This window comes from Mchenga conophoros, linkage group LG5 (genome assembly GCF_057382185.1).
Source record: "Mchenga conophoros isolate Kocher_MC1m ecotype Shallow Benthic linkage group LG5, M_conophoros_male_GT1.1, whole genome shotgun sequence".
NCBI classification, from domain to species: domain Eukaryota; kingdom Metazoa; phylum Chordata; class Actinopteri; order Cichliformes; family Cichlidae; genus Mchenga; species Mchenga conophoros.
This window is the reverse complement of record NC_140530.1, coordinates 3,092,743-3,115,699: the sequence shown is the minus strand read 5'-3', so window position 1 is coordinate 3,115,699 and position 22,957 is coordinate 3,092,743. Positions and strand designations below refer to the sequence as shown.

The following is a 22,957-nucleotide window of genomic DNA, read 5'->3' as shown; positions in this document are numbered from 1 at the left end:
GAAGATGGTAGTGGTTTTGGTTAGTGCAAACAAACTGCATCCAATTTTACAGTAGGTCTAATGTCCGTCACTAGTCACCAGGTCTCTCAATTCCCGTTGTTCTTCTCCAAGATCTTATCCATATTGCATTCAAAAAAACACAGTCTGAGTACACACAGTCCTGCCCGTCATCTATCATGTTGGCCAGCCTTGTGGGTTTTTTAACAGCTGTAGCTGCTTTTGTTCCTCGATAAGCCGGGTCTGAGCCAGCTCCAATAGGCCATGGTTCCGAATTGGTAGATGTTATTCAATGTCTTCCATCGATAGTGTTGCCAGACACACGATACAACCGGCCATCGAGTATCCGGCAGGGAGAGGGAGCAGGAGAAAGTGCGACCGCCTCCGTCAAGAGCCAAGAGATGACAAAATTCCCGCCACATGTTGGAATTAGTTGTTGTGAACTGCGTTACCCAAATACTTGTCCACCCATCTTCTGTAATCTCAATGTCCATTTCTCTTTCCCATTTCTGTTTTATGTAAATTGTTGAGTCCTTTTAAGCTTAATCATACATTTGTACACTTTACTTATCAGTGCTTTGTTACTCTCGGAGTCATAAGCGTCAATGAAGATGATAACAATCGAGAAGTCTCCAAGGACACAGCTGTTTATTCTTTTGCCAATATAGTCACAAAATTGCAAGTATTGGAAGAAGTCTTGTTTATCGAGGTCATAAGTCTTACATAAGGCATCTAAAGCCATAATTTTAGATTTTGCGATAACTGTACACACAGAAGTCTAAGGAGCTTGCAAAGAAAAGCGTCTGGACTTCTTTAAGTTGCTTGAAGACGTTTCACCTCTCATCCGAGAAGCTTCTTCAGTTCTAAGGTCAAGTGGTCAGGAGTCCCAGATTTAACCCTAGTGGGAGTATCCCCCCACAGAGGGACAAAAGGACCCCCTGATGATCCTCTAATCGCCTAAGCCAGGGTGTGAAACTGGGTGTGGGTCCCAATCAGCCATAGTTTCGGATGAGCTCGTTGTGAAACCTGGCCCCACCTTATCATGCGAATTCCTGAGGTCAGATGGCCCAGGATGTGAGTGGGCGTTAAGGCGTCTGGGGAGGGAACTCAACAACAACACACAGGGCGCCCTCTGACCCCGGATGGACACACCGTCGCAGCGAGAGGGCGTCACCCGTCACTATGGCAACATAAACAAACAGAACTGTACAAACAGAACCCCAAACAGCCCTGACCCGCTACATAGCCCCCACCTAAGGGGTCAGTCGTACCCAAGGACCCCATTACCCCACACAAAGTCCTGCAAATGTCCAGGTGCCTTCTTTTGGCGCACCGGCTGGTCACGGCCGCCGGGGGAAAAGTCACTCGGGTCAGAACATGGGGTGCCACCATCATCCCCTGCCCCGGCGTCTGCCGGAGCGAGCGGTCGGTACGGTGAGAGCCTGTCCCGATGCAACACCACGATGCGTCCCGGGCCCGGCATGCGGATACGGTACACCACGTCTGTTAGCTGCTCCACGACCTCCGCCGGCCCTTGCCAGTGACTGCAGAGTTTGGGGGACACTCCTCTCTGGCGAACCGGGCAGTACACCCAAACCTTGTCGCCAGGCATGAAAACCCCCCCTTGGCACTTGGTGTCATAGGCTCTTTTCTGTCGTACTCCGGCGCTGGCCTGGGCCTGGCGGGTGTAGTCACGAACCACCTGCAGCGTTCCCTCAGCCTCCTGTAGTAGTCCATCTCTGGCCCACCATCACTCTCCGGCTCGGGGGGGGGGGGACCCGAACACCAGGTCCACAGGCATCCGGAGCTCCCGTCCAAACATCAGAGCGGCAGGTGTGCACTGGCTGGACTCCTGCACCGCAGTCCGATACGACCAAAGGACCAGGGGCACATGTCGGTCCCAATCCCGCTGGTGGCAGCTGGTGAGAATGGCGAGCTGGGTGGCCAGCGTGTGGTTGAAGCGCTCAACCAACTCTTCGCTTTGTGGGTGGAGCGGTGTGGTTCTCGTCTTCTCCACCCCCAGTCGCCGGCAGATCTCCCCGAAGACCTTCGATTCGAAGTTACGCCCCTGGTCACTGTGGAGCTCAGCCGGGACCCCAAAACGGGTGAACATCTCCTCCACCAGCTTCTCGGCCGTCGTCGTTGCGCTCTGGTCCGGCACCGCGTAGGCCTCTGGCCACTTCGTGAAATAGTCCATAGCCACCAACACATACCGGTTCCCTGACTCTGTGATGGGAAAGGCCCTTGGACGTCCACTCCCACTCTTTCCATTGGGGCCCCCACCAGGTACTGCTGAAGGGGGGCAGTGGAGCATTGAGTTGGGCCCTTCTGTGCTGTGCAGGTGTCACAGCAGTGCACATGAAGTTCCACATCCCGTCGACAGCCAGGCCAGTAGAACCGTCCCCTGAGGCGGTGGAGAGTTTTGGCGTTCCCATAGTGTCCTGCCTCCACCGAGCCGTGGACCAGCTCAAGCACCTGCGACCGCAGCGACCGAGGCACCAACAGCTGCAGGAGATCTCTGCCCTGACCGGGGGCTCGCCATCTCCGGTACAGGAGGCCGTCGTGGGTCTCCAGATTGTTGTGCTGGGAGTAGTAGGCCTTCACCTCGGGCTCCTTTCCCAACACCCCCGTCCAGGCGGGGCGTTGCGCCGCCTCTAGCCAGGCCCCCACCTGAACCAATGTTGCTGCTGCTCCCGCTTCAGCTGCTGCTTTGTCAATGGGAGCCACCCCCCTCCACCGGCTGTGGCCTGAGCAGTAGCCACCCCCAGCACCTCCCGGGCCCGCTCCTCCTGTCGCAGGCAGTAGCGGCACTCGACTCGAAATCTGCTGAGCGGCAGCTGCTCGACGCCTGTCTCGTCTGGTCCCCGCTCCCTACTTTTGGCCACGCTGGAGAGGAAAAATCTCTGCGCCAAGAGTGATAGCCAGCTTCGCGGTGTCGACACAGGCCCCCCAGCGGCTCAGCAGATCCAGGCCAATGATGCACTGGTCTTGAATGTCGGCGAGCCAGAAGTCGTGCACCAGCTCTAGATCCTTCACTCGGATCCGCAACGGTTTCTTCCCCCGCATAACAGTTTTCTCCCCCTTCACTGTCATCAGCTGGGTGTCTGTGGGCAACCAACCCTTCACCAGTGGCCCGGATGTTTCAGGGAGCATGCCAGGTCGTATCAGGGAAATGGTAGACCCCGTGTCCACCAGGGCCTGGCATGGCTGGCCCTCAACACAGCAGCTCAGGTAGAGTCCCTTGAGGTGCCCGACTCGGCCCACCACTGTGCATCGTCCTTGGAGGGGGGCAGGAAGCTGGAGCGGTGGTCCCCTCGCTACACCGCTCCCTCCTCATTTCCCTGAGGCTGCGTAGTTCTGGTCTTTGGAGCTGGTGCTGGGCAGTCATGCGCCACGTGGCCAGGCTCATCGCACCGGTAGCTGCGGTCGGTCAGTCGACGAGGACGCCTCCGGGGCACTGAGGGTTGCAGCTGGGACATCTCAGTGACCTCCCCCTCCTCGTCGCAGTCTGCGGCTCTGATTTGGGGGTAGTTTGGGGGGGGGGGGGGGCACCTGCTGGTTAGGTTGCGAGGTGAGCACCGGCCTCTGAATGTCTCTCTCCATTACGGCGAGGGTGAGCTATCCCACTTCTGACACCAATGTGGCGAGCTCAGACAAGGAGGAGACGGAGGTATCGTTTGGTCTTGCTTCCCGTGAGCTAGCCAGGGAGCACAGCCGTTTATTAACATTTCCAGAAGAAGTCAAAGGAGCTTGCAAAGAAAAGCGTCTGGACTTCTTTAAGTTACTTGAAGACGTTTCACCTCTCATCCGAGAAGCTTCTTCAGTTCTAAGGTCAAATTGTGGTGGACCACTAGAGGGCTTCACTCACACCCAGTGTATAGAAAGTGTGTTCCTGTGTTTTGTGGCGCGATATGCGCAGTTGATGTTGGAGACGAATAAAGGAGTGAGAACTGAGAGCTCTGTGTCGTTGATGCTTACCTCCACATTGGTGACCCCTGACTTAAGCATGCAACGGGCCGTAGATAACGCAGACTCGGCTATGGATGCATCAGCGGCCGCCGGACCTCCGCCTCCTGTTGCAGCTACGTTCGCTGTGGCGCTGAAACTGCCGGACTTTTGGCCCCCCGTCATGGTTTGTACACGTGGAGGCTCAGTTCGCCCTTCGCGGCATCTCGGCTGACGACACGAAGTATCACCATGTGGTGGCCTCGCTCGACCCGCTGGCCACCCGTCGCGCGATGGCGCTCCTCCGGGACCCACCCACCCAAGGGAAATACGCCGCCTTCAAAGAGCTGCTTCTTCGGCGCTATGCCCTCTCCGACGACGAACGAGCCGAAAAGCTCCTCAACCTGTCAGGCTTGGGTGGCGGTACCGCGCTCGAGCTCATGGAGAACATGCTATCGTTGCTCGGGCCGGATCACGGTGGTTTCCTCTTCGTGCACCTCTTCCTCCGCCAACTACCGGCCGCCGTGAGAGCTGTCCTCGCAAACTCTCCGCTTCTGCCTGCGAAGGATTATCGCTCCCTGGCTGAAGAAGCGGATCGCATTCTCCTGGCTAGCCGCACTTTCGACGTTCACGCCCTGGCTACGGACACGCCAGCGGCACCTTCCACGCCTCCACCTGCCTCCCCCGGAGCATCCGCCCCCTTGCTGACAGCAGGGATTGCTACACGCCGGCACCGTGGAAAGAGCATCTGTTTCTACCATCAGTGTTTTGGCGACAGAGCGCGTCGCTGCCTGCCGCCTTGCACTTTCACGGCCCAGGGAAACGGACCCGCCAGCGCGCCGTAGCAGCCGCGACCGCTGGCAATACAGAAAGACTGCTCTTCATAGAGGACTCGCTCTCCGGGAGACGTTTTCTCGTGGACTCCGGCTCCCAGAAGAGCCTCCTTCCCCCTACCGCTGCCGACGGACTAGCAGCGAACTGTGGGACGCAGCTCATTGCAGCTAATGGCTCTCCCATCAAAACGTTTGGGGAAAGGTTGGTGACTGTTTGTTTTCATGGCCGGGATTTCCAGTGGAACTTTGTTGTTTCCGCTAGCTCTGTACCTATTTTGGGTGCTGATTTCCTGTGTGCTCATGGACTACTTGTCGATGTTGCTAACAGACGTTTAATCGATGCTCTCTCATTTTCTTCGCTACCCTGTTTTACTCGGGCCGCCGAGCCCCTGATTCGGGCTAATGTAGTGACCTCCGGGGATGCTTTTCAGCGTTTGCTTTTAGAGTTTCCATCGCTGTCTGTCCCTAATTTCTCTAGCACGGTAACGAAGCATGGGGTTGAGCATTATATTCCCACGGTCGGGCCCCTGGTGTTCGCGCGCGCACGCCGCCTCGACCCCGCGAAACTGTCCGTCGCTCGGGAAGAGTTTGCAGCCATGGAGCGCCTTGTACAGCGTTTGAACAGTGCATGGGCCTCTCCGCTTCACATGGTGCCCAAATCGGACGGTCGGTGGCGGCCATGCGGAGATTTCCGCCGTTTAAATAATGCCACGGAGAATGACCGTTACCCCATCCCCCACATTCAGGATTTTTCTGCCAATCTCGCCGGAACGTCGATTTTTTCTAAAATTGACTTGGTGCGGGGGTATCACCAGGTTCCCGTGCGCGCCGAAGACGTTCCTAAAACCGCTGTCATTACCCCCTTTGGCTTGTTCGAGTTTTTGCGCATGCCGTTTGGCCTGAAAGGTGCCGCCCAGACCTTTCAGCGGCTGATGGACTCCGTTTTGCATGGGCTGCCGTTCGTTTTTGTTTATCTGGACGATATATTGGTGGCCAGCTGCTCAGCGAGCCAGCACGAGTCCCATCTGCGCCAGGTTTTCCAGCGTTTGGCAGCGCACGTCCTGATCATCAACCCTTCCAAGTGCCAGTTTGGGTTGCCTGTTCTGGATTTCCTCGGGCACCGCATTTCCGCTGAAGGTGTGGTTCCGTTGCCCGACAGAGTCCAGGCCGTTTCGGCTTTCCCGCGTCCCACGTTGGTTAAAGCGTTGCAGGAGTTCTTGGGGATGATAAATTTTTACAACCGCTTTCTCCCCAGAGCTGCCCACCTGCTACAGCCACTCTATGCTACCTTAAAAGGTAAAACAGCCGGTTGACTGGCTGAAGGAACGCGTCCGTGCGTTTTCCGCAGCCAAGTCTGCGCTGGCTGACGCCGCCCTGCTGGCCCACCCGCTTCCGTCGGCGGAGATCGCGTTGACCACCGACGCCTCTGACGTGGCAGTGGGTGGGGTGTTGGAACGGCGGGTTTCTGGTCTCTAGCAACCGCTCGCCTTTTACAGTCGTACGCTCCGGGATGCTGAACGCAAGTACAGTGTTTTTGACAGGGAGTTGCTGGCCCTGCACCTCGCGACACAACATTTTCGTTTTTTCCTTGAGGGTCGCAACTTTATTGCATAAGTTGACCACAAACCTTTGACGTTTGCGATGTCCAAGGTCTCTGACCCATGGAGCGCACGCCAGCAGCGCCAGTTGGCGGCCATTTCTGAGTTTACCACAGACATTCAGCATGTGGCTGGTAAGTCCAATCACGTCGCTGACTGTCTCTCACGTGTGTTGGTTTCTCCGGTGTATGTCGGCATCAACTACGCTGCCATGGCCGCCGAGCAACGTGCTGACCCGGACGTCCTTGCCCTTCAGTCAACAAAAACGGGCCTCGTGCTGGAGGACACTCCGGTGTGGGACGGCGGTCCGCACCTTCTTTGCGACGTTTCCACCGGCCGCCCCCGCCCGGTGGTTCCCCTTTCGTGGCGTCGTCATGTCATCCCGGCGTCCGGGCCTCGGTCAAGCTGGTCAGCCCAGGTTTGTTTGGCCGGGCCTTCGCAAGACGGTGAAAGGATGGGCGGCGGTTTGTATCCCATGCCAACGCTCGAAAATCCACCGGCACACACAGGCACCCCTCGAACCCTTCCGTGTCCCGGGTAGGCGTTTCGATCACGTTCATGTGGACCTGGTTGGTCCCTTGCCGCAGTCACAGGGTTTCACGCACCTTTTGACTGTGGTGGACCGCACAACCAGGTGGCCGGAGGCGGTACCCCTGGCATCCACGACAACGGCGACGGTGGCCAGGGCATTTTTGTCAACGAGGGTTTCACGTTTCGGCCCCCCTGCTGACATTACCTCGGACAGTGGCCCCCAGTTTGTTTCCGAGCTTTGGTCTGCTATGGCTGACGGCCTGGGAGTCAAGGTCCACCGCACCATAGCATACCACCCGCAAGCTAATGGGATGTGCGAACGGTTTCACTGGTCACTGGTCACTCCGTGCTTCCTTAACAAGTGGCGACTGGGTCGACTGTCTTCCGTGGGTTTTGCTGGGATTGCGTAGCACGGTTAAAGAAGACCTCGGGGTTTCCCCGGCTGAACTGGTCCTCGGCCAGCCTCTCCGGGTCCCCGGGTAATTCTTACCTGAGAGCCCTCGATACCTCTCTGTTGCCTTTTCGCCCCCCCAAGAGACTCATTTCCTGTTCCTGGTCCTGTGCACCACTGCCTGACACTTTTGTTCCGAGTTCATTGGACTCTGCTCGTTTCGTTTTCGTCAGGCACGATGCCCATAGGACTCCGTTGCGTCCACCATATGACGGGCCATACAGGGTTCTTAAACCAGGCAACAAACATTTTATTTTGGACTTTGGCGGTCGGCAGGAAGTTGTCTCTGTTGACAGACTTAAGCCTGCACATGTTATGCAAGAGGATCAGGTGGTCCCGGCCCAGGTCCCTCGCCCGCGGCCGCCCACCTGCCACCGGGCTGATGGATTCTGTTTTTTCCCCCAGGAGCGACCCAAAATCAACGGAGTCCGAGTCGTCTGCAGCTTTTTCTGACCGCCAGTGCCAGCCTCGCTCCCGGGCTGGGTTGCCCTCTGTCAGTTCCCCCCCCCCCCCCCCCAGTTCAGCCGTTCTGGCCGTTTGCTTAAGCCCGGGGCCTGGACTAGTTCTGCTGGGTGTTCGGGGGGGGGGGGGGGGGGGCATGTGTGGTGGACCACTAGAGGGCTCCACTCACACCCAGTGTATAGGAAGTGTGTTCCTGTGTTTTGTGGCGCGATATGCGCAGTTGATGTTGGAGACGAATAAAGAAGGAGTGAGAACTGAGAGCTCTGTGTCGTTGATGCTTACCTCCACAAAATGGTGGAGAGTCCCAGATATAGGGCTTTGGAACTTGATGTCACGGGGGTGGGCGTGGAAAGGATTTTGCCCCGATCCGCCATTTTGGGGGTCTAGCGCAAGTGAAAAGGGAGCGAAGGCACACACAACAGCCATGGTTCGTATTTGCCGTGTGGTCGGCTGCAATGTTCGATCACACGACCGGCAAGAGAATAAGCTTGAAAAGGGTTTGTCTTTTCATTCTTTCCCAACCTGGAAGCAACATGAGGCAGCTCGTGTATCGGATGTTACCAAACGAAGGCGTCTAGCCTGGATAGCAGCTGTGAGACGAGCTGACGTGCAGTTCTCTTCCATCTCCAGATATCTGTTGGTGCTCCAGACATTTTCATTCCGGTAAGTTCTAAATATGTTCATATCACTCTTTATAGCCTATTAGTTTTATTTTCTATGCGCTCTGAGCTCATAGCAAATTAGAACAAACATCCTACTGAGTGATTTTGCAGAACTACCTTCTATTTATAGAGTTGCTAATTATTTGGCATTATTGCAGCAAACCAGCCTATGAAATGGATGAAACACATCGTGACTGAGTTCCAGCGCTACACAAGGGACCTGCTTCAAACATCAGATTACTTCTTCCATGTGAGGGTGAAGAGGTGACCCTCCTGGATAAGATGGTGAAGGTTTGCTGCGTTTGGTGAACAGTGTGATAATAAAACCAGGGAAAAATGAAACCTGCTCCTGTTAAATATTCTTAAGTCTTGTGCTGTTAAAATTGCTGTATTTTTTCAAAAGATACAGTAAATAAAGTAATGTTAGTAGTGGGTGATATCATGTAAACACTCATGATTTTGTTTAAACATTTTGTCATTTGTAAACTATAAATGTAATGGATTCTACATTGTAACTGATGTGATGTTCTATAAAGTGGTTTTAATTAAAAAAAAAAAAAGAGGCAAAAAGTAGTTTGTTTCTTTATTCAACTTTTGAACAGTGGGACTCAGTCAGTACATATTCAGTAAATGCAAATTATTTACATGGCAGAGCACAACAGGCATAAATCTAGACCCCTAGATAAATCATTATGGGTCATTCCCACAACCCACAGCTTTACTGTGTTCCAGCAAAGTATCCAATAGCAGTGACAACTCCTCCACAGTAGCAGGTGGGATTTTTCTGTTTTGAGGACGGCTCCTTTTACCTGTCACTACAGATGGTCTGTTTATGTTTTGATTGAGAGCCTTTTTTTGGGCAGCTGAAGAGGAGAAGTCTATCTTATGGCCAACCTCTGGCTGTATCTTGGTCATATTACCCAGCAAAACCCAGTATGCAGGTTCATCTGTAACAGTCCTTGTGCCACGGATCAACACTGTTGCTTCTACATTAAACAGAAGAGCAGTGACGTGGGTGCAGGTCTCTGCGACTCCGGCCATACAGGTGCAGTGGGCTGCTTCAACCTTCCCTGTGATGCTCACAGTGACCCGTGGCTGCAATGCTGGTTCGTTCAGTCTTTGAGAGTGCAGGACCTGAAACACACACAGACAAAGTTCATTTAAAGACAAGAACTAATGGGCCAAGGCCGACATAAATGTCTTTAATCTACTTTATCATAAATGTAACAAAGTGTTTAGAAAGTTAGCACATACATGTAATTTTTCATTTCTTTATGAACGCTGCATGTTATATTCTAAATCTGCCTGTTCTGTCAGAAACCTGCCTGCAGAAAATGAACCTAAAGTATGTAATGCAAGGATGTAATCACTTTCAAGATGGAGAAAGCATAAAGTGACAATTATGAATCACTTAACATGATAAGGAGATTCTGCAGGTCATTAATCAATGTATAAAATTAAAATAAAATTTATTTTTAGTGACACAGGATACAAACATGGAAGCAAGATGTATAATTAGGATTATTTATAATAAATATGAATAAATTAGTGCAATTTCTTAAACCATAAAGAATAACTAAATCCTTCAGGACAATGTCACATCAATGCACTGGACTCACTATGTTATCCACCTAACAGCCTCCACATGTTCTCACTGTAATTTCCCCTCATGAATGAATTTATGCTGCACTAATCTGAATGTTTGCAGGGAAATGAAATGCATTTCACACGCAGTACTCAAGCTGACTTACCTTTGTTTGAATGACGACTTGTACGCGCTGACTCCACAGACAAGGTACGAAAATATGTCAGGCTACGTCAATAGTGGTTGGTCTTCAGGGTTTCTACTCCACGGCCGTATTTCATACGGGTCCACATTTCCAATGCACGCTATTTTCTGCAAGTACCGCTGCTTCGCCTCTGGACGCAATCGGTCTCTATACAGTTCATTCTCTTTTGAGCTGCTTTTAAGCATCTTTCTTGTAGTCGTCGTTCCAACACAGTGTGTTGTTTCGATTCGTAGACCCCGAAAATGGCGCTGCGCTCCCACAATGCATTGCGGCGTGACGTCAACTCCAAAGCCCTATAAACCTAGTGGGAGTATCCCCCCACAGAGGGACAAAAGGACCCCCTGATGATCCTCTAATCGCCTGAGCCAAGGTGTGAAACTGGGTGTGGGTCCCAATCAGCCAGAGTTTTGGGTGAGTTCATTGTGAAACCTGGCCCCACCTTATCATGCGAATTCCTGAGATCAGATGGCCCAGGATGTGAGTGGGCGTTAAGGCGTCTGGGAAGGGATCTCAAAACTGGATTATAGATGGCAGAGAGTTGGTGTCGTAAACCCCCGCCTCTGTTCAAAGATGGTCGCTCACAGTGGCTTCTTTCACTCCTCTTTCAAACCATCTGTCCTCTCTGTCCAAAATGTGAGCATTGGCATCCTCGAAAGAGTGTCCTTTGTCCTTAAGATGCAGATGGACAGCTGAGTCTTGTCCTGGGCCATCTGATCTCAGGAATTCGCATGATAAGGTGCCTGTGGTTGGCTCCTCCATAGGAGGGGTAAAGTCTGTTTGAGGAGCAATGCACACTTTCAAGGCATTCCTGTGTAAAGTTTGTATATTACCCCCCTTTTCTGGTTTGACCTTATACACTAAGCCCATATCTCGCACCTGTTCCAACACCACATACGGCTCAGCAGACCACCAGGAACACAGTTTTCCTTTGCTCTGCCTGTTTCGGTCACATACCCAGACTCTCTCTCCGGGCAACAGTGGGAGGGTACAACCTCTCTTCTCATACTGGCTTTTGTGTTGGGAGGCAGCCCTATACATCCTCTGCCCAGCCAAACGGTAAGCTAGGGAGAGTTTCTGTTGATGAGAATACACCCATTCACTTACATCCTGCCTCGCCTGCTGGGGGGCCACGCCTAATGGGAAGTCTCAAGGGTCAACCAAACATCAAATAGGCAGGCGCATAACCTGTGGAAATATGGATAGTATTGTTATAAGCATGGACGAGTTCTGGCAGATTTCCTACCCACTGACTCTGTCTAACTGATTCTAGTGAGCGAAGCATGTTCAATAGGGTCTGATTGAAACGTTCTACACTACCATTCCCTGCAGGGTGGTAAGGTGTCGTGCGGTTGTTTCATTAATGCAGATTCGAAATTAGACCCACGGTCGGAGTGGAGTCGGCCTGGGCAACCGAACGGCTGTATCACATACTTCCACAAAGCCTTTACTATAGTCTCTGCTGTTTGGTTTATTGTAGGGATAGCCCAAGCGAACCGTGTAAACAGATCAGTAACCACAAGTATGATCTGGTAAGTGTCAGTGGGCCGGCCTAAGGACAGGAAATCCATGCCTACGACCTCCAAAGGGTATGAGACTGAAATAGGGTGTAGTGGAGCCCTAGGTTCTACTCTCTCCTTCTGTAAACTACAGGGGACACAACCCAGATGAAACTGATGTACCTTCCCTTCCATGTTAACCCAGTAGAACCGCTGCCATATCCGAGAGAGGGTTCGGTCTATCCCCGCATGGGCAGCAGCCTCGTGGATCCTCCGCCACACCTCATGGCACTTGGAACTGGGACACACAACTTGATAAAGAAACTCCTGGGTATATTCATCCAGCACTTTACGGCACAGTATGCCATCTTGGATCAGAAGTCTTTGTTGTTGCTGCAGGAGTCGCCGCACACCATGTGACAATGTCTGACGTTCTAACTTTATGGGCGCGACATGAGCTTCCACAAGTTGCTTTACCACTTGAATATCCGGATCACCAGCTTGTGCTTCTGCCCAGTCACTCCCCTCTGCCTCACAGGTCAGTTCAATGGCTGCTGAAGTGACTCCACGCTCTGATCCAGCCTCTTCCAGGTGCTATGCTGGACAGTGGGGAATCGAGAAAGGGCATCAGCATTAATATTGCTCTTACCCGAACGATACTTGATCTCGTAGTTGAAAGAGGCCACCTGGGCAACACAATGTTGTTCTACTGCACAAAGGCTTGACAATGTCTCTTCTATTCGTGGCAGGGGGAAAGCATCCTTATGTGTCACCGCATTACATTTTCTGTAGTCCACACAGAACCTCCAGGTATCATCTTTTTTCCTCAACAAAACAATGGGTGCAGTCCACGGGCTACAGCTTTCCCGGATAACTCCCTTTTCCATCATATCTGTCAAGAGGCTCCTCATTTTTTTATACATTGCAGGGGGCAAAGGACAATACTTCCCCCTAATGGGGGCTGCATCACCTGTGGGGATACAATGATGCACCAGGTCAGTCCTCCCAAAATCTTCGTCATCCTTAGAGAACACCTTCTTCCATTTAAGCAGTAAAGCCCGCAGCTCGCCCTGTTGCAGTTCAGACAGATCAGGTCTTTCAATCAATTTACTCACCTCCTCAGGTAATCCTTCATCCTCCGCGGGGGCGCCACTGTCGACCAGAGCCACCTCCACCACATCATCTGTCCCAAGGGACAGGCTCTGGTCCTGTGAGCCATGTACGTCGGCTTCATCTACGCAGAATAACTTTCACAGTTTCTGGTAGCGACCTATAAAAAGAGGATAGGGGTGTGGGTTACAAATCCTCACTGGCACTCTCACGGCCTTTACCATGACGAGGGTTCTCGCCACCCCCACATCAGGGGTTTCAGGCAGTGCCTCCACCAGGGCACAATAATCCGTTCCTTGCGGACCCATCTGAGCCTGGCCCCACACCATTATTTCACTCCTTGGGGGAATTTTAATTTTGCCTCGGCCAGCTAACCGTACATACCCCACCATTCCGTCCTCCACTGTACTTGCTTCTACGCATGTTGCGAAGGCAGTCCTCCAGGCCTGTTGATTCGTTAATTGCTGTGGGACAGGAGCAGTCTTTTCCGGCCACTTAAATACATTCCAACAGGCAGTCACAACATTCATACCAACAATCAGTGGGTGCGTGCAATGGTCATCTTTTACCACCACAACCCCGCGTCCAGGAACCTTAACATCTTCTATTTCCATGTCCAGGACAGCATAGGTGGTATAGGGAATTTCCAGACCATTGGCGGCTCTCAGCTTAAAGGCGGTTGGAGTTTTCTCAAGCTTAGCCTGGGAAAAATGCTCATTTAACAAACTCTCCTATATCAAAATCACTTGTGATCCTGTATCTAACAAGCCTTGAAGCTCCACCCCCTCGATCACTATCTTCACTGTTGGACACTGCCCAATAAATGTTTCTGTGGCCCTTAATTCCTTAGGTGAACCAAAAGCTCCCGCCCCTCGGACCTCAGCAGCAGGGTCATCTAGTTTAAACTTGGCTGAGAAGACATGGAGGTCTGGCAAAACCTAGCTATATGTCCTGCTAGTTTACAACTCCGACAGATAGGCCGACCTTGTGCATCCCAGCTAGCATTTGATCGTCGCAGTCCTCTCCTAAACTGAGGTGCAGGCGGAGGAGTAGCTACAGCTGGCTTGTGGCCCTTGTGTATTGTGAATCGCATCAGCCAGCAACACAAGCCCTGGTGTAATGTGGATGGCCTCAGACAGCAACGCAGGCCCTGGTGTTGTGAAAATGGCCTCACAGTGAGCACTGGGACTGATGAAATGTGGATGGTATCAGCAAGTAGCACAGGCCCTTTTTTTGTGGATGGCATCAGCCAGCAACACTGGCCCTTGTGTATTGTGGATGGCATCAGCCACCAACACAGGCCCTGGTGAAATGTAGTTGGCCTCAGCCATGAACACAGGCCCTGGTGAAATGTAAATGTTCTCAGCCAGTAGCACAGGCCCGGTTGTAATGTGGATAGCCTCATCTAACAACACTGGCCCTGGTGAAACATGGATGGTATTGGTCAGCACCACACACCCTAGTGTAATGTGGATGGCCTTAGCTAACACCACTGGCCCTGGTGAAATGTGTATGGTAGAAGCCGGCATCACAGTCCCTGGTGTAATGTGGATGGCCTCAGACAGCAGCAAAGGCCCTGGTGTGGTGAAGATGGCCTCACAGGGAGCACAGGCCCTGGTGTAATGTGGATGGGATCAGCCAGCAACAAAGGCCCTGGCAAAATGTTGTTGGCCTCAGCCATGAACACTGGCCCTGGTGAAGTGTAGATGGCCTCAGCTTGCAACATACACCCTCGTGAAATGTAGTTGTTCTCAGCTTGCAACATACACCCTGGTGAAATGTAGTTGGCCTCAGCCAGTAGCAGAGGCCCTGTTGTAATGTGTATGGCCTCATCTAACAACACTGGTGAAATATGGATGGGATTGGTCAGCAACACACACCCTGGTGTAATGTGGATGGTATCAGCCTGCAGCACAGGCCCTGGTGTGGTGAAGATGGCCTCACAGGGAGCACTGGCCGTGGTGAAATGTGGATGGCATCAGCAATAGCAGAGGCCCTTGTTCATTGTGGATGGCAACAGCCAGCAACAAACTCCCTTGTGTATTGTGGATGGCAACAGCCAGCAACGTACGCCCTGGTGAAATTTAGCTGGCCTCAGCCAATAGCAAAGGCCCTGGTGAAATTTAGATGGCCTCAGACAGCAGCACAAGCCCTGGTGAAATGTAGATGGCCTCAGCCAGTAGCACAGGCCCTGTTGTAATGTGAATGGCCTCATCTAAAAATACTGGCCCTGGTGAAACATGGATGGTATTGGTCAGCACCACACACCCTGGTGTAATGTAGATGGCCTTAGCTAACACCACTGGCCCTGGTGAAATGTGCATGATATCGGCCAGCACCATAGGCGCTAATGTGGATGGCATCAACAAGCAGAAGAGGCCCTCGTGGGGTGAAGATTGCCTCACAGGAAGCACTGTCCCTGGTGTAATGTGTATGGTAGAAGCCGGCATCACAGTCCCTGGTGTAATGTGGATGGCCTCAGCCAACAGCACAGGCCCTGGTGTGGTGAAGAAGGCCTCACAGGGAACACTTGCCCTGGTGTAATGTGGATGGCATCAGCAAGTAGCACAAGCCTTTGTGTATTGTGAATGGGATCAGCCAGCAACACAGGCCCTTGAGAAATGTTGTTGGGCTCAGCCATGAACACAGGCCCTGGTGAAATGTAGATGTTCTCAGATGGCAACATACACCCTGGTGAATTGTAGTTGACCTCAGCCAGTAGCAGAGGCCCATTTGTAATGTGGATGGCCTCATCTAACAACACTGTCCCTGGTGAAATATGGATGGGATTGGTCAGCAACACACACCCTGGTGTAATGTGGATGGCATCAACGAGCAGCACACGCCCTGGTGTGGTGAAGATGGACTCCCAGGAAGCATTGGCCCTGGTGTAATGTGGATGGTATAAGCCAGCATCACAGGCTCTGGTGTAATGTGGATGGCCTCATCTAACAACACTGGCCCTGGTGAAATATGGATGGTATTGGTCAGTGCTGCGAGATCGATCAACTTTAGACCAGACAACAAACGACGGAGACTCCGGAAAAGTGCAATCAAACGATGAGTTTTATCATCACAGGAGAACAACCAACCATCAGCATACGGAATGTGTTGCTCTGACAAGAATACATTGGGTTCTGGTTTTATAGGACAAAATATCACACCTACGTCAATACAGTTCAAAAATACATGGTGACAGACGGGCAAAAGTTCAACTCGTGCAGACAAGGGTACATCACGTACATATAACCTTACACCGACATATAACTTCTCCTTTCTACATTACTTGCCTTTTAAGGTAATAACTTCAGGTCTTAGCATCTCTGAGAGCTAATAATGGACCCTCGTCATTAATCACTAAGTAGAGTACTTTGCAGCCAGTCTCAAACTGAAGCAGAAGACACTTAGGCCTTTGCTCAGACCTGCTACTAGATTAATATGTGTATCGTAAGCGTGCATGCAATTAACCTGCTATGTTCTCATCTCCCCTCAGCATGTATCATCTGGACACTCTCACTAGTGAAGCTTAAAACCTTCTAGAATGGAACATCAACTCTAACCAAGCACATTTATGCATTGTGTATAAAATGAACTCAACCTATAAACATAGAAAGGTCAATGTGATGACAGACATATTCAATGCAATATAAACCCTGTAGGAAATATTACTGATAAATGATACTGTGAAACATGTTATTAATACATTCTTCATAAGGCAAATTATATGATAGCAATAAAAGAATCTCTGAATCCCAACATTCCCTCTTTTGACATTCCAACAGGAATGTCACCATACTTCATGTTGCCCCCAACCCAGCCAGGGTTCGCAACCCTCGCCACTATCTTTACCAACAATCCTCTGACACATACAACACCCAGCGATTACCAATATTCCCAAAAATACAGCCAATGAGCACATCACTGATATAACCCCACACCTTTCCATTGTCCAAACACGGATGTCATCCAGGATGCCAGCGGGTTTTCAATACCTGAGTGCTCATGCATGGTTTTAGACAAATTTTCAGGCCCTCCAGAGCTCGGGTTACTGAGCCATCTGGGGCAGTATTGTTGTTCCATGGCGTCCCTGGTAAGGCTAGAGAGTCTCAGCAAGTTGTAATGAACGTAGTTAATGCGGTCATCATTCTTATTAGGCGTTATCCAAAGGAATATACTTTCAAACCCTGAAGCTACTGGGTCTGCCAGCTTATACTCGTTGGGAACTCCCCTGGGCACTCCTATGGAGTCTATCCTAGTCGGAGAGTTTAACCGGGGGTCATATGCATGTATACCCTGGGTCCCTCTTTTTGCCAAAATGTGTCTCTTATGTCTGGCTGCTAAGGTACGTGTGTTGTGTTGCTGAATAGCCTTTACCTGATTTCCAATCAGTATGAGTGGAGCTCCCAGTCGCACCATCGCACATGTCCCTACGCTTCCCATTGGGACACGAACCAAAAGGGTGCTTTGCCCACAATAATAATACAACCCACTTCTTGCCTATGTTCCCATTAATGTGCTCGGGTCACTCACATTATTCGTGGTTCTTCCCGTGGGTGTGACGGCACACCAAGTAGGGTCGATTTCTCCCACGTGGTACTTTACATTATCTGTAGAAAACCTGAAACATGTATAGTTATCTTGTTTTGGCATAAATGAATTGGCATTCTCCGCTTGCCCTATCGTGTTTGGTGCCGAGATTATTAGTTTATCAGTTAGAGTGGTGGTTGAGTTTTTAAGTGTGACTCAGGCTTTGGGGTAAACTAAGTGTACCCTAATTACCCCAAACGAATCTGTTCCTGACATGTCCACTCTGATTACCAGATAGAATACGCCTCCCGGGCTCTCGGCTTTAGGCAGTATGTTCCATGGACCTAAGAAGATGGTGACAGGGTTATGAAAAACAGAATAAACCCTTTGAATTACTATTCCTTGCAGGCCTTCTGGCACATTTGGCTGCCATCCTACTCCTGTCCAACCTACCTCACCTTCCCAGGAGCACCACTGACCTGCTGTGTATGTATGGATGTGTTTGCCCCAGGAGGGGCTCCAATAAGCATGACTGGAGCATATCATAGGGTGATTACAGACCCACACATCATATGCTCTCCAGCTGCTACTAGCTCCTGCACACTTAATGACGTCACACAAATCAAACGTGAATGAGCTGGTGGACCCTTTAACATAATTTAATTCTATGCCATTGTATGTGCTGAGACACTCATCACCTATACCTGACACCTCGCGCTTTAGTCTTTTCAGCGATCCCGTTTGAGCAACTATTGTCTCAGGAAGTGCTGTGCTGGACTGGCATCCGCGTCCGACCGATTCAGAAAATGCGCCCTGCAACATAGAGAGACCTAATATTCAATAATCCACATTTCACTGTCTTAATCTTTGGTTCAGATGTGGATTCTGTGTTGTTTGTTCTTCGTGCTTGTTTATGTTTAAGTTGTTTATTTCTAGCTTTTAGTTTGTTCTTATCTGTTTGGAAGCTGGCATAGTCTCTATGGATAAGGGTTTTTTCCCCGGGTACCCTAAGGAGAAAAGCTCCAGAGAGGCGTGTTTCATATTAAAAGTTAAAATATAACAAAAGAGATTTTGCTCAACAAAACAATACCTTTTAATTGCCGAACCCTATCTCTCCCCTCAACGGGTTGTATGCTTCAATGTTTCCTAATTATTTTGTCATCAAAAAATCAAACAAATAAATCAAGCTGTGAGACAGCACCTTGCGTTTACGCCGGGCTGTGAGCTGCCCTAAATCTACTTCCTACACCTTCACTCCTTCTAGTTCTTTCAATTTGTTACCGCTCCTTTTGGTGGCGCGGCGACCTTCTGCGATGCTCTTCTTCTTTCTTCGGCCTTCCAGGTGGACTACTGGTCGGCCCGTTGCACAGGTGAGAGGGTTTATTCTGCCTCTGTTTGTTGACACCTGTGTTCTTTGAAGACGAGTTTTCCTCTACCAAGCTCTCGTGTGCTGGTGCACACTGCGACCAGTGGTATCAGGTGTCGCCTTTCTCTTCCAGTTGAACTGCTGTAGTCGTTCTGGCAATGACCTCGTAAGGACCCGTCCAGCGTGGTTCCTTCCACTTTCGTTTGAGCACCTTCAGCCACACCACCTTTGCCTCCGGGGTCGCCCTGTCCACAGCGTGTACTCCAGATGTGACCTGTTTTGTGAAACTGGAGATCCTCGCCACCCCTGTGGTCGCTGTGGTACTGGAATGTTCTCCTGTAAAGGATAGAAAGCAGAAAGCCTCTCCCTGCTACACCTCACTAATCTACTGTGTTCATCTAATGTTCCCTTAATCATTCAAAGTTGGTTCAAGATACCATGTTCTGGGCTCTATCCTTTATATTAACTTTACTTAATCTCAATGCTCTTTATGTGTGTAAAGAGTTTATCTTCTAAACAGGATTCAGTTCATTTTAATCCTTCAACTTGAACATGAAAATAACAATTTCTGCCTCAGTTTCACCATATCTAAATTAGAGATGGACCGATCCGATATTACGTATCGGTATCGGTCCGATACTGACCTAAATTACTGGATCGGATATCGGAGAAAAATAAAAAATGTAATCGATCCATTAAATATCGCGAAAGCACCTCACAAAACTTGCAACACGCCGTAACTCACCTCAGAACGTTAGCAGTCGGAGCAGTATGCATCACGTGATAGAGCGGCTGTGGCATGCGGGACCTGTCGGTGGTCTGGATAGCATGTGGAGCTTCGCTAGCAACCCGGCATTTCATCTCCGACAAAGTTATCCCGAGAGAAGTAAAGCAAGTGTGTAAGTCCATCTCTGAATGTTTGTAAAGCATTCCTGCGTTAAGCTTAACAAGCGACTGCCTCTCGCTCTCCGGCTGCTACTTCAATCATGAAACTGCTTAACGATCAGCTGATCGGCTTTTCTGTCGCGAGTCCGTCTCTCTAGTTTGCTTTTGGCCCACTTTGCACCAGAAAGAGGAAACCAGCGGCTGAACAACAGCAGCACGTTTAAGCTTGATCAGCTGTTGTTAGAATGTATTTAATATTACTTTCTACTCGAGGATCTTTTTCTACGTAGCTGACGCTGGTAACTGTGCAGGGGCGGATCTAGCAAAGTTTAGCCAGGGGGGCCGATAGGGCATTAACAGGGAAAAGGGGGCACAAAGACATACTTTTCTTTCTTATTCTCATTTAAAATGTCGAGCTTTTAATAAATAATTATCTGACACCCAAAGTTTTAATTTGATGTAAAATGAATAGAAGTCAATTACTGTATATAGTAACTATTAAGTCTAATATATATACCCTAGTAAGCTATAGTACTTTTTACTTTGGGAAGGTACCATCTGTGCAGTCTGCAATTTTGTTGAAGAAAGATGTTGAATCTATTTAATATTTCTTGAAAAATAATTGATTTCTGTGCATTTTTTTTCACACTGCATCAAATTAAGGTTGATTACGTCGATTAAGCATCATGAGGTGGCGCGTGAGGGGTGGTTCCCTATTTTTTATTTATTTAATTTTGTTGTTGCTGGGAGTTGGAACCCTATTAGTTAGGTTGCTTAATATTTACGCTAAGTACTCTTTAAAATACCAGAATAGGGAGGATGGTGTAGGTCTAAGTTTATTAGATTGATCAGTATTGCTGAACTATGAAATATTTTTTTTGTATACAGGTATAACAGAATAGCTTTAGTGTAGTTGTTGTTTTAAACTTGAGTATGAACTTATACAAAATGCAGCAAGATATTTAAAAAAACAGTTTTGTTGATTAAAAAACACTATATCGGATTCATATCGGTATCGGCAGATATCCAAATTTATGATATCGGTATCGGTATCGGACATAAAAAAGTGGTATCGTGCCATCTCTAATCTAAATCATCAAACACCCCAAAAGTCATAAAATGATCCTAAAACCCATTTCAAATTAAACCTTAAATTCCCCCTTTTGTGACACATTAAGATGTGTCACAAATGCTTTACCTGAGCTTAGAAAATTAAAGAAAAAGGTTAGTCATATCATTTCACACCTCATCAATCCTCTTCTCAGGTAAACAAAACCTGTGTGTTAACCCAAACTTCACATTTCATACTGAGTTTTCCTCACTTATCATCCAATCTGTGTTATAAGAAAGAAAACTTAAAACAGAACAGTCATCAGTCATGTGCTTAACCTTAGTCCAGTCTTTACCTCAGTGTCCAGTTGGTCCAACCTTCGTTCACCTCGTCCGTCCAGTCACCGTCCATTTGCACACATCCTATTCATACATATTCACACCAGGTATTGCTAATAGTGGAGACCCCCGCGCAAATAATCAGATTCTCCACTCTCAGCAACATTGAGCTCATTCATTTGTTTTATTCTGTTTTGTTTTTTGTTTCTTGTTTTGGAAGCTAGTTTTTTATGCTTTTGACTGGATTGAATCGCTACAATCCTTTTAGACAGACCTGATCACAGGTAGGCTTCTCCTCAGCCAGTTGTAATCTGGAAAGCCCACCTTATATTTGCTCTTCCTGAGAATTTTCAGCGCTGTTATTCACTGTTGCAGGCCTGCTTAGAACAAAAATGAGAGAAAGAGAGCTGATTATTAGCTCATCAAAGCACAAAACAAAATCACCTGACAGGTTTTCTCTAAGTGCACTGTTACCAAAATAATGGGCCCCTCTCAGACATGTCCATGGATAATCAAACTCCCTCTATTAAAATAACAAGAACATCCAAAGCAAACTGACCGAATCAATCCATCACTACAACAACAACCTCAAATATCCTAAACACAGAACATTTTGCCACAAGTTCTTCATGGTCCTTTCACTCCGAAGTCAGCTGACATAATTTCACCTGCTCAATACACAGAAAGTCTTGTTAAACGCCACACAGTCACAGTGTCTCCTCCAGTGCAAGCTTCACTCACACAGTCAGACAGGAAACCCAAGTTCCTCTTTTTCTTTTCCTGTCCCAAGTCATTCAACTACTTTGCATACTGAGTCATCTCTCAAGAAGTTGCCGTGACCAGAGAAATACATGTTCAAACATTACCACCTTATTAAATTATTTTATTTCTTTCAACCGTGATCACTGGTTTTGATCACTCAGTACGAGAGCACTCCTAAGTCACTCTTTTAAAACTACTTTAATCACTGTTTCTTTTTTCCATAACTCCCTTTGTCATATAGCTTCTTTTGAGTTATTCCTCAGCTTCAAACTCAAGTGTATTCTATTATACATTCACCCCATTCTATCACTCATACAAATAGCAAGCTGATCTTCATCGCGTATGTTTGTGTTCTAAGCCAGGTTTAATCAATGTCTATGCATTAATCATCATGAGCTTGTCTTGTCTTTGTAAGGTTAATGCATTTTCTGTTTGTGTGTGTGTGATTTTGCATGTGTTGCTTTGCAGTGTTTCAGACTCCTTCACAGTTTTCCCTTTAAACAGTCAATTTTCTCCTTCCCAAATTTGCTAACCCAAATTTTGATTTCCCACCTTAAATAACAGCATTCCTTGTCCTCAGCCAGAAGGTAGGGCTCCACTTGCCACTTTCCCCCTCCGCCTCAGCCAGCGGCTTTACCCTTGAGGCCCCGTCTTCTTCACTTCATCTCACCAGTGAGTCTGAGCTCACAGGGACTGAGGCCGAGTAATCGTGACTGTGCCTGCCTTAGGTTGTCCCAGGGTTTCGAGGTGGGATCTTACCCGTCATGGGCTATCCAGCCTTCCATACTCGCCTGATACGGGGGCCAAGTGGGCAGGGGTGCTATGAGGGGAGGGGACACACTGGCTCTGGAGTGTAAGTGTCAGGCGCAGTGGCCCGTGGACATGGGATGGACTCAAGTGCAGATTCAAAACCGGAGGCCAGGGGTGAGGTGTAACGAAAAGAGATTTATTTTTACAATGCTCAGAGGCTAACAGAAAGTGCAGACTGAATCAATGAACATAAACTAGGTGTCTGAGGCGAGAGAAAAATACTGTGGTGATAACTAGATGGCAGGGATAACTGGGTGCAGGTACTGGGCAGGGGAAACTGTGGCGGGCCAGGGCACTGAAACAGAGGACAGAGCAGTCAGGGGAATCCCACAGAGGTTTGCGA

At 49.4% G+C, this 22,957-nt stretch overlaps 1 protein-coding gene and 1 pseudogene across 1 annotated transcript in view; both read right to left on the bottom strand.

Moving 5' to 3' along the window:
* The window catches only part of plekha6 (pleckstrin homology domain containing, family A member 6), a 75,183-nt gene extending 73,574 nt beyond the window's left edge, over positions 1–1,609 (bottom strand). The window contains exon 1 of the mRNA XM_085275451.1: positions 1,431–1,609. Coding sequence (XP_085131577.1) covers positions 1,431–1,609 — 179 coding nt within the window. The remainder of the gene's footprint in view (positions 1–1,430) is intronic.
* A 9,824-nt stretch (positions 1,610–11,433) lies between these two features.
* LOC146573586 (uncharacterized) lies at positions 11,434–22,589 on the bottom strand (annotated as a pseudogene).
* Between the last annotated feature and the right edge of the window lie 368 nt (positions 22,590–22,957).